The 10751-nt window shown below is 39.6% G+C and overlaps 1 protein-coding gene across 2 annotated transcripts; it reads left to right on the forward strand.

Annotated features, from left to right (window-relative positions):
- Positions 1 to 3584: 3584 nt before the first annotated feature.
- On the forward strand, positions 3585 to 10476 carry LOC120788395 (glutaryl-CoA dehydrogenase, mitochondrial-like). 2 transcript variants are annotated; one of them, XM_040124190.1, is made up of 12 exons: positions 3585 to 3717; positions 4294 to 4409; positions 4929 to 4961; positions 5082 to 5222; positions 5452 to 5514; positions 5917 to 6087; positions 6299 to 6428; positions 8063 to 8279; positions 8516 to 8619; positions 8861 to 8986; positions 9420 to 9580; positions 9896 to 10476. In XM_040124190.1, exons 2-12 carry the CDS (start codon positions 4307 to 4309, stop codon positions 9967 to 9969), a joined length of 1323 nt encoding a protein of 440 aa, XP_039980124.1. In that variant the 5' UTR covers positions 3585 to 3717; positions 4294 to 4306; the 3' UTR covers positions 9970 to 10476. The 2 variants fall into 2 exon arrangements, with proteins under 2 accessions (XP_039980124.1, XP_039980125.1); XM_040124191.1 differs by lacking the exon at positions 9896 to 10476 and having other exon boundaries at positions 3590 to 3718; positions 9394 to 9507.
- The last annotated feature ends 275 nt before the right edge of the window (positions 10477 to 10751 follow it).

The raw sequence follows: 10751 nt of genomic DNA on the forward strand, positions 1-10751 counted from the left end.
AGGGAGGGACAGTAAGTCTCTAGGGCCCGCTTGTCTCCCGAGATTCAACAGAGCACACTTGAGGATTAGGGTGTGAGAGTGGTGAATAGGTCACAACACGATGGCACAACCTGGGCAGCCAAGGCCATGGCACCCGTTGAGACAACTGGGATGTGGGCTGTGAGGGGTAATCTGCATTCTCCTCCTTATTGCACTCATCGTCATCATTCCCATCCTCCACTTCTCCCCTCATGGCATCGCCGCCAGAAGGAAGGACATGACAACATCACTAGCAATGTTTCAGACCCAGTGAACACACCAACTCCAGTTTCCCAATCACACTGGAGGGGAAAGAGAAATTCTCCTCTCCTGAGCCTGACAAAGGGATTGAGGGTAAACATGTGGTGTGAATATGTGTAAATGCCACTAATGATGACTGCTGTTAATGATCGCTAGCTTGCCTCATGCATAATCTGTGAAATATCATTAAAGTGTGTACTTGTGAACCCTTGATGTATTCAAACCCCCCCGAGATCTGTAATCTTGCAAAAAAATTATCTTGCATTCTATTAACTGTTCCATCCTTGGATGAGATTTTATGATATAATACATGCTAAACTGACAACATACACTTTAAGATTGATGTTATTTGTACACTTTGTTTCTATTGCTCTATTCTTACATATATCCCAAAGATGCTAAGGTTAAATTTTTCTTTTTCTGTGAGCATAAAATGCTCAAAGGGGGGAAATGTAATGGCAAATTTTAATACTATTCACATTTATTCACCTGCTATGATGTAGTTTTATTAATCAATGGAATGCGATGATTGCTCACTGTTCCATTGACCTTCAGGGGTGAAACGATGCCAGGCAGACAACCTTCATTCCTGCAGTCCTACTACATGTCTTTTGTGGCCTCCTCTGGTCAGTGGCGCTCCACCTCCCACGCTCATGTAGAGTGATGTGCCCTTAACCGCGGGAAAGACTGGTTGTCTCTGGTTGTCTCACTCAGCCCTCTAGCTGAGGGCAAACCACCAAAAAGTCTAACATACAATCCTACATTCAGTCCCCCGTACATTTCCTTCTCTGTCTCCCCCAGTCAATGGCCTCTCACTTCCTTTATTCACCCCTCTCACTTAGACCAAGGTAACAAAACTGACTTGTAGCTTCACTGCTACATGTGCGCTGGACCCCATTCCTACCAACCTCCTCTAAGCTATATCTCCCACCACGGTGCCAGCAATCACACATGATAAATGCTTCACTGGCCTCAGGAACATTTCCAACTGCATTTAAACAGGCTCAGGTAACACCTTTTCTCAAAAAGCCTCCACTCAACCCTGCTCAATTTGAGAACTATCAACCAGCCTCATTACTTCTATTCTTATCTAAGGCTATCAAAGGGGTGTTTTTCAAACAATTCTCAGAATTCCTCTCATGGAATACCCTCCTTTATCCATATCAGTAGGGTTGTAAGAGCAGCCACTTACTGAAACAATTCTCTTGTCTGTGACAGAAGCCTGAAGTGCAGCTAGAGCTGCAACTCAGTCCTCGGGTCTTATTTTACTGAACCTATCAACAGCCTTTGAAACTGTGAACCACTGCATCCTTCTATCTGTACTCTCTGATATGGGCATCTTGGGCGAAGCACATTCTTGATTTTAATCCTACCTCATAGAACATTCCTTCAATGTGTCATGGCAAGGACAAATCCATTTCCCATCACCACTGCACAGGGTGTACCACGGCTTGGTGCTTGGGCCCCTTCCCTTTGCAATATACACCACCTCCTTGAGTCGGATCATCCACAAGCATGGCTTCTCATATCACTGCTATGCAGACGATACCTAGCTATACCTGTCATTTCTGCCAGATGACCCCATGGTCCCGGTGCAGATCTCGGCTTGTCTCTCAGACATATCCACATGGATGAAGGAGTGCCACCTTCAACTAAACCTCTCTGAGACTGAATTCTTGGTCATCCTAGCCAATCAATCTTTCCATCACCATATCAGCATCAAATTGCCACTTCATCTCTTACACTAACCAAGGTTGCAAGAAACCTGGGTGTCATGATTGATGGCCAGATGTCCTTTTCTGATCATGTTGCATCTCTCTCCCGGTCGTGCCGCTTTGCACTATAAAACATAAGAAGAGTCAGGCTTTACCTGGTTCAGTACGCCACCCATCTCATTCCAGACTGTTCTCATTAGTGGTTCCCTGACTGTGGAACAAGCTACCAGATGCTTAGAGCATCTTCAAGAATCTCTTTAAACCTCATCTCTTCCAAGAGTACCCCCTCTCCTAACACCTTTAACACCCTAACATGCCTAACTCATCTTTACTGTGCATTTACTGTGCATTTCTTCACCTGATCTCCTCCTTTGTCTTATTGAAGAAATGTAGTATTTAGTGCTTACTCCAAGGTCTCCTTCTGTACTGAAGCTAAAGTTTTCTCCCTCACCTGTAAGTCACTTTGGATAAAAGCATCCGCGAAATTAGTAAATGCAATGAGTAAATGTAATAAATTAAGCTGAGTAAAAGATGGAGAATTCTGAAATGTAGTGCAGCAGAAGTAGCATAAAATTAAAATACTAAGTGTTTCAGAATACTATAATACAGAACTTGAGTAAATGTACTTATATTTTCCACCACATATACTAACAATCCGCAGTTCTCTTCTTTTATTTACCCATCTTTAATTATATGTTTGATTTAACATCAATTTGAAAGCAACTTAAGAGGGGTTTTCACCTAACCCGGTGGCACAAATGGCTGCAGTACCACCCTCATGATTCTTTCCACAGTCAAACTGAATGAATGCCTTGCTAGCTTTATGGGAAAATAACTGAATTAAAAAATCTCTTTGGCCTCCTCGAAGCAATTTTTAAAAGAAAAATTAACCATTTTAAAATTTTAGATAACAAATAAAGTATTTATTGTGTATATTATCTGGACTTAAGGACATGACCTAATGTGAATTTAGCACTGCTGTCCTTCCTTGGAACTGGGCTGCCTCTATTCTGGGAACTAAAACATGAATGTAGCTACTCCTCCAAAGTTCACTCCTCTGCTAATGAGCCAATCAGGGTCCTTTGCAGTGGCTGAAGTATCATAAAAAGGCAGCCATCTTCAGTGATGACGACAAAGAGTTCATCTATATTTACATGTCTGTGTCTTAGATTTTATATAAACTGTTTTCACATAGAAAAAAAAATCATCTTGTTATACGAATAGTACACTATTAGTACACTTTAATCACTGGAAAATTGTTTAATGATGACGCCACAATCAACATGGCACATGCAGCTTGGAGTGCTTTACGTCATGACGTCAGGTTGTGTGTTTAAGTGTATTTGTGTGTCGCTGCACAGCAGAATTTTTTCCCACCCCCTCTACTATTCATCTGACTGGCTTGGTTGGTTAGGTTTAGGCATGAGGCGTGGCGATATGGCGTAATTTCTTTCCACAACGGAGGTTGCCGAAGACCCGCCTCTACCCTGCTTCTGATTGGCTTTACCCTAATATTCTTACCCTGACTCTAACCAATCATCACTCTTCATGCCTAAATCTAAACCACCCAACCAACGAAGGCAACGAGTACCAGTCAATCAGAGGCAGGATAGGGGCGGGTCTTCCCCCACCTCGGGTGAGAAAAAAAATAACGCCGCTGCACCATCAACCTGAGTTGCAGTAAAGGGAAATCGGGATAAGGATTCTCTTTCCACTTAACACAGTTAAGTGCTCCCTATACAATTGCGTCTGTGGTTCCAATTGTTATTCATATAGCACATTGCTATTATTGTCATTCGGAAATTATTTTGTTAACACCTAAGTTACCGGCTAACTATCGTGAGCTAGCACTGTTAGCTTGTAGCTACAGTAAAGTTACTTAACCCCGCATAGGTTAGCAGAGCTAGCCTAGCTTGGCTACATTACCAAACCTGGTTGGCTGTGCAGACAAAGAGCTGTTTACTGTGACAGGTTGTTTCATTGGATATTACACCGGCCATTACCATTACTGGCATGGGTCAGTGAGAATGAAACTTAACAGCAGTTAACACTATAACACTCTATTGTTATTTCTGTCAGCTACTGCAGTTAGTAGTAATATTTTGCATGTTTAAGCCCTACATTCATACAAAATGAATGTATATTTTATGTATAAAAAAGTCTGTTAGTCATGGGACCAGAAACTAGGATAGAGTTGTGAAAGTTATTGCCATGACCTCCACTGCGAGCTACTACTGGCTGGCGGATTTATAAATTGTGAAACACCAGTTTAGTCAATTTTAGGCTCTTTATTTTATAGGCTAATTTCCATCATGGCATTGAGAAACGCTGTGTGCCGTCTCTTCGTCAAGCCTCAGAGATGTGCCATCATTACCGCTTCCAGAGCACAGGGCACTGCAGTTCCTGCCAGATGGGGTAAGTACAATAACACCATGCCAGCCACAGACATAATATTGTTTAAAGGGACAGTTCACAACCCACAGTACCATCTTTTAATCCAAATGATTTCAGGTTTGAAGCATTGAGCTGCAGCTCAAAGAATACACTAGCATTGGTGTGTGGTAGTCAGAACATACCAAAAAAAAATGCATTTCCAAAACTGAACGGCAGTCCGCAATATAATGAGGAGGTTACTCATAGACAGCTTTTTTCTGCTGAAGTATGACCACAAGCTATTTTATATCTGAAGCTGTTCACACTAAGGTATTTCAAGTAGTTGCATATATTTGTAGAGAGACGTCACTGATGGGGATTAAAATGTATATTTTAATGCTTTGCAGTCCACAAACCAAATGTAAAATCAAATTGTGTAGGGGCTGGCCTAAAGCTGATGTTTGCAAATGTAATTTTTTCACATTTGTATTAAAAAGTTAGTCAAAATTAAATCCTTACATTTCTTGCATAATATAATTTTTCTGGTTTGTATTTTCACAGATACAGAGACAACTGAACAGAAGTCTAAAGCACGTAGGTGTTGATAAAACTGTTAATCCTAGATAATATTTTGAAATTGAAGCTCTTTCTAGAACATTTATTAAAATCTGGTTTTAAGGTTTTAAAATTTTTCCTATTCTAAATGTCTGACAGCTAAGGTCCAGTTCAACTGGCGTGATGCCCTTGACCTGGAGGGCCAGCTAACAGAGGAGGAGATCATGATCAGGGACTCCTTCCGGACCTACTGCCAAGAGAAACTCATGCCTCGCATCCTGATGGCAAACAGGAATGAAGGTGAGACTTCATTTCTTGATTTTTTTTTTTTGTTTTTTTTGTTCATGCATAATGTCCAATTTAGGTGTCTGAGTGTTTATTCTAAATGCAGTTTCTTAATGTGATTCTGATATGTAATGAGTGTAACAATCTTACTAATTGTCAGTTTGTTTACATGCTCTTAGTTGAAATAAAGAAATGTAACTGTAGTAACTTGCCCATGTGTGACACGTGTGTAATTTTCTTTCAGTGTTCCACAGAGAAATTGTGTCAGAGATGGGAGAGATGGGTGTCTTGGGCCCAACCATTAAAGGTCAATCTGAACAAGTCTACATGCTTTGACTACTCACTGCATATATGTTACAGTGGCAATCCTACATATGGTGTGTGTATACATGTGTATGCGTATGTGTATGTGTATTTGTATTTTATATATTTTTAGTTTAATGTATATTTAGTTTAGTATATATTTATTTAGTGTGTACGTATATATATGTGTATATATAAATATATATGTATATTTGTGTATATGTGTGTGTTTATTGTGGCATTTTATTGTAATGCTATAAAGTTCCACCTTATTTCAACTGTACAATGGCCAGTTTCTCTTACATAAATGACTGTCTTAAATGGACTTTGTCATCTTCACACTTGACCTGTATTTGTGGTTTGTTTTTTGAGAACTCTAACTTCTCTTCCTGCATTTGATATAAAGGTTATGGCTGTGCTGGGACAAGCTACGTGGCCTATGGTTTGATTGCCAGAGAAGTAGAGAGAGTGGACAGTGGCTATCGCTCAGTCATGAGTGTGCAGTCATCACTGGTCATGCACCCCATTAATGCCTATGGCACAGAGGAGCAGAAACAAAAGTACCTCCCCAAGCTGGGTAAGATCAGAAAACAGCAACAACAACATTTATCTGTCAGCACCTTATTGTCAGTCAGTTTTTCTGTCATCAGTAAATGGGTGAAAACTGAAGTTGTTTATGGTAAAGACTTTTTAAATTCTGTTCTGATGAGTGACTGAGCTCTTGGTTTATTCCTGAGTGACTTAGCCATGCGTTGTAATCACCCCCTCTGTATATCTGTCACTCCCAGCTCGTGGAGAGATCCTGGGTTGCTTTGGCTTGACAGAGCCTAACCATGGTAGTGACCCTAGTAGCATGGAAACCAGAGCCAAATACAATCCATCCAGTCGCACCTACACTGTCACTGGCTCAAAGACTTGGTGAGTAGTGAGCTGTATATGTGGAAAAGAAAAGAGAGGCTTTGTGAGAAAATGTCTCAATAAATAGCATCTCATTGGAGGGGGAACTGTTGTGGAATTAAAATTTCACTTATGTAATTGTGAACAAAATAAACAAACTTGTCAGTATCATGCAGTACAGTTCAACGGCACCCCTCCAGAACAGCCTAAACAAAAACTGACCATTATGAGCTTCATGAAGGTAGGATTTATTGCAAAACTGTTGTATTAGACTGCATTAGTTTTAGCTAGGTGTACCTCATAAATTGCTAGCTGCGCAGAAATCGTACCAATATGATATTTATACCAGCCGTGGCAGAGTGGCTGGTATTGCTTTCACCGTATGTGTCATCAAAATGTGGTCCTGGAGATGCCCACTGTAAGGGGAACTACCAACTAGGCCCCTGAGTAATTTGTGGGGAGATTTGTCACATGACAGCATCGCAACCGTGCAAGATACATTCGCAAAACTTTACAGGTGTTTAGTTGAGATCAAAATGAAGGCTGAGTTTGAAGATGGGTGTGGTCGGTCCTATGACTACTGAGTACTCATGTAATAATGTAGTAATGACTACTGAGTACTCATGAGTTGGAAAGTCAACATTTTCACAGGCGTTGAGGCTAGACTGTTATCCCATCGCAAGATGGTTTCTAGTTTGTCTGTTAACTCAGTCCGCACTCTGGTGACTTTAGTGATATTAATACCCAACTGTATGTCCTCCAAACCTTTTGAGAAAAGGCAGGTAGAATTATAAATTAGATTATTTATTTCACATTACTTCAAAAGCAGAAATTAGTGCATGGGCACAGATTACCACAGCGTCAAGAATAGAGAACACAGTGGGAAGATTGACAGTGAGAGTTCATTTTAATCATAATTTAGTCGAATCAAGTCCCAGGATGTCTGTAATCACCTGAATAATAATGATATGGTTACATAAAGTATCTGATTTCAAGGTTAGGGAATTTACACTGGATTGTTCTGACTGAAACTGGTCAGAAAGAATAAATGATCTGAAAACTACATGGTGCATAACAACCATTAGTGACGTTTTTGTGAACTTTGTTATATGACGTGTTTCTTTTTTTCACCCAATTCGTTGTTTTTAGAATTTTGTGTAACATTTCTGTTTTACAAATTCAAGGTTTTTGTTGTGACACAGGACTTGATATGTTATCAGTTGTCCACATGGTGGAACTCTTGAGTTAAATCCCTGCATAAAACTCACATACCAGGGTTTAAAAAGGTCACATTTGATCATTTGAGGAGTGTACTTCTGCTTTTTTTTTCTATTTTTGATCAATTATATAACTTCAAAAAAATAAATAAGTCTAATATACTGTAGGTCTAAGACAAAGGTTGTCATGTTATTACTTTTAAAATGTTTTTGTAATACAAAAAATATTAAAACAGATTAAAGTACATCTTCTGCTGTTAGTAAATACAGGTCTGACTGATTTTGTTTGGTATTCCTTTAACAAATTTGAACAAGTACCCACCATCATACGTCATTGTTACAATATATTAATGTTCTTCATTCATTATAGAAAAAAATAGTCCTACCAGTGCATACAAAAAGATGTCTTCCTAACATACCCTTTACTTCCACCTTTAGGATCACCAACTCCCCAGTGGCAGACATGGCTGTAGTCTGGGCCAAATGTGATGATGGGAAGGTCCGTGGCTTCATCTTGGAGCGTGGCATGAAGGGCCTCTCCACACCTAAGATTGAGGGAAAGTTCTCCCTGAGAGCCTCTGCCACCGGTATGATGCTCATGGACGAGGTGGAGGTTCCTGAGGAGAACTTGCTGCCTAATGTCTCCGGCCTTGGGGTGAGTGGCTTGAAGCGATGAACAATATGATGTAGTAACGTGTTTATGGACGGTACTCAGTCATTGTACTCATTTTATTCATAATGTGATCATAAAATAAAGTTGGTGACTCACCAACTTGTACAGATTCTAATGGGTTTCTAGCTTAATGTTAAATTAAATGGTACACTTAACACACTTCTAATGTACACTATACACAGGAATAAGTGCTATCACACTCCTTTTGTTCCTTCCAGGGTCCTTTTGGCTGCTTGAACAACGCCCGGTATGGAATTGCATGGGGTGCTCTGGGTGCTGCAGAGTTCTGTTTCCATGCGGCTCGTCAGTACACACTCGACAGGTCGGATGTCGCAGATGAAAATTCTCTTTGCACAAGCGTAATGAACTCCATTAATTAAGTTTAAAGAGTTCAATAAGTTATATTTACTTGTTGCAATATATTACAGTACAATCCACTAAATAACATTTGTTCACCAGAAAGCAGATTGTTTTTGTTCAAATTTTTTTTTATGATACTTAGCGGATGTGCTTATTTATTGATAAACATGAGGATAACACAGTGTTGTTGTTCTCTAAACCAGAATCCAGTTTGGTGTGCCACTGGCAAGGAATCAGCTGATGCAGAAGAAAATGGCTGACATGCTGACAGAGATTACAATCGGCCTACAGTCATGTCTGCAGCTGGGAAGACTCATCGATGAGAAAAAGTAACTTTATTACTTACAAAATCGAGTTGTAGTGATGTTATAAAGTAGTGTCATAATTTGTGACTGTGCAGTACATTCAGAGAAGATCCAGAGAGAACAATATCAGATGTAGTATGTCAGGATGTGACATTAGAGATTGGCCACTATGTCTCATTTTTGGTTGCTGTGTAGTTTAAATCACATACACACATCGCATACAGTACAAAGATACAACTAAACACCGTTTTTGCCACACTTAACCAACACTGAATGATCAGAAATTTTTGTGTGTTTAAAGAATTTATCTTGTGAATGTATCAGGAAGGTCAACTATACTGCCAAAATATGAAATCCATCACCCTACATCTACAACATCACACACACACAAAGAGACAGCCTTGTACACTCCAAATTGAAAACTGTTGCAGATACAAATATGCCAGTTTTTAAACAGAGTAGCCCCAGAGATGATATCCATGCTCAAGAGGAACAGTTGCGGTAAAGCCTTGGACATCGCCAGGCAGGCCAGAGACATGCTGGGTGGAAACGGCATCGCAGATGAGTACCACATCATCCGCCACGTAATGAACCTGGAGGCTGTCAACACATACGAAGGTGAGGAGGAGGAGGAGGGAGTATTAAACCTGTCCTGTTTGAAAGCAGAAACTGAGTTTAAAATTGGCTTTAGTTCCACATGAGACTTGCATGCATGCAGTACATATTAGGTGGAGTGATACCAGTATGTTTGAGTGCAATATGAAGGTAGATTTTGACTGAGTAGATTATGTAACAATACACATTTATGATGATCATTTTTACTAAATTGCCTCACAATTTCTGAATAGTTTTATGAGGGACTATGTTAATCCCTACCAATAGCCATCCACCTGCACATGTATTCCACCTGATAGCTATTGTTTCCTTTGCCAGGTACTCATGATATCCATGCACTGATCCTGGGCAGAGCCATCACAGGACTGCAGTCCTTCACTGTGGGCAAATAGATCCAACCTCTCAGCATATATATACCCAGCCGACAGAACTCTTCTGTCAGAAATGTAATTCACATGTCAACTCTGTAATAAAGCACAAGCAGTTTTCAGATAATTTTGATGAAGTGACATCTGTATAGTGGCAATGTTTATTTTCTCTCAGGTTTGTGGAATACATATTGAATGCTTTATTTTGAGAGAAAGAACAAGCCAATTTTTACACCATACTTGTGAACTGTTGTGAAGTGTAATTAATTCAGATGTGGATTTTCAACTTAAAGAGGGCTATTTTTCTACTCTGTTTAAACAGTGTGGCAATGATTTCTTTTTCAGCTCCCTATTTCCCAGTTGTATAGAAAAAGGCAAATTGATTGTATAGACTTTAATTGTCATACTGTAGCAAAGTATGAATAAAACTATGAATGAGGTCAAGATCGGTCAAGATACTTTATGGTTACCGATGTATGCAAAGTTAATAGTGTAATTATAAAGCAACAAAGCATAAATTCCTACAACCGATTTGGAATTGCTTGTGAAGCTTTTTTTGTTTTGATCTAATTATGCAAATAATTTCACTGTAAAATTGGTGTATATGACAGTTGCTACTGTTAGGTATACCATGGTGATTACTTGTAGCACTTTACTGACTCTGACACTAAGATTTCATAAAGTTTCATGGTTTGCCAGATGTCAAAGATGTTGATCAGAGCTTTAAAAAAAAAAAAAAAAATGTAAATGTGTCAAGTGTCTGCAGGGGAATGAAGTGCAAGTTGCATAAGGTAAGCCATACCTTT

This window comes from Xiphias gladius, chromosome 3, assembly GCF_016859285.1.
Source record: "Xiphias gladius isolate SHS-SW01 ecotype Sanya breed wild chromosome 3, ASM1685928v1, whole genome shotgun sequence".
NCBI lineage: Eukaryota > Metazoa > Chordata > Actinopteri > Istiophoriformes > Xiphiidae > Xiphias > Xiphias gladius.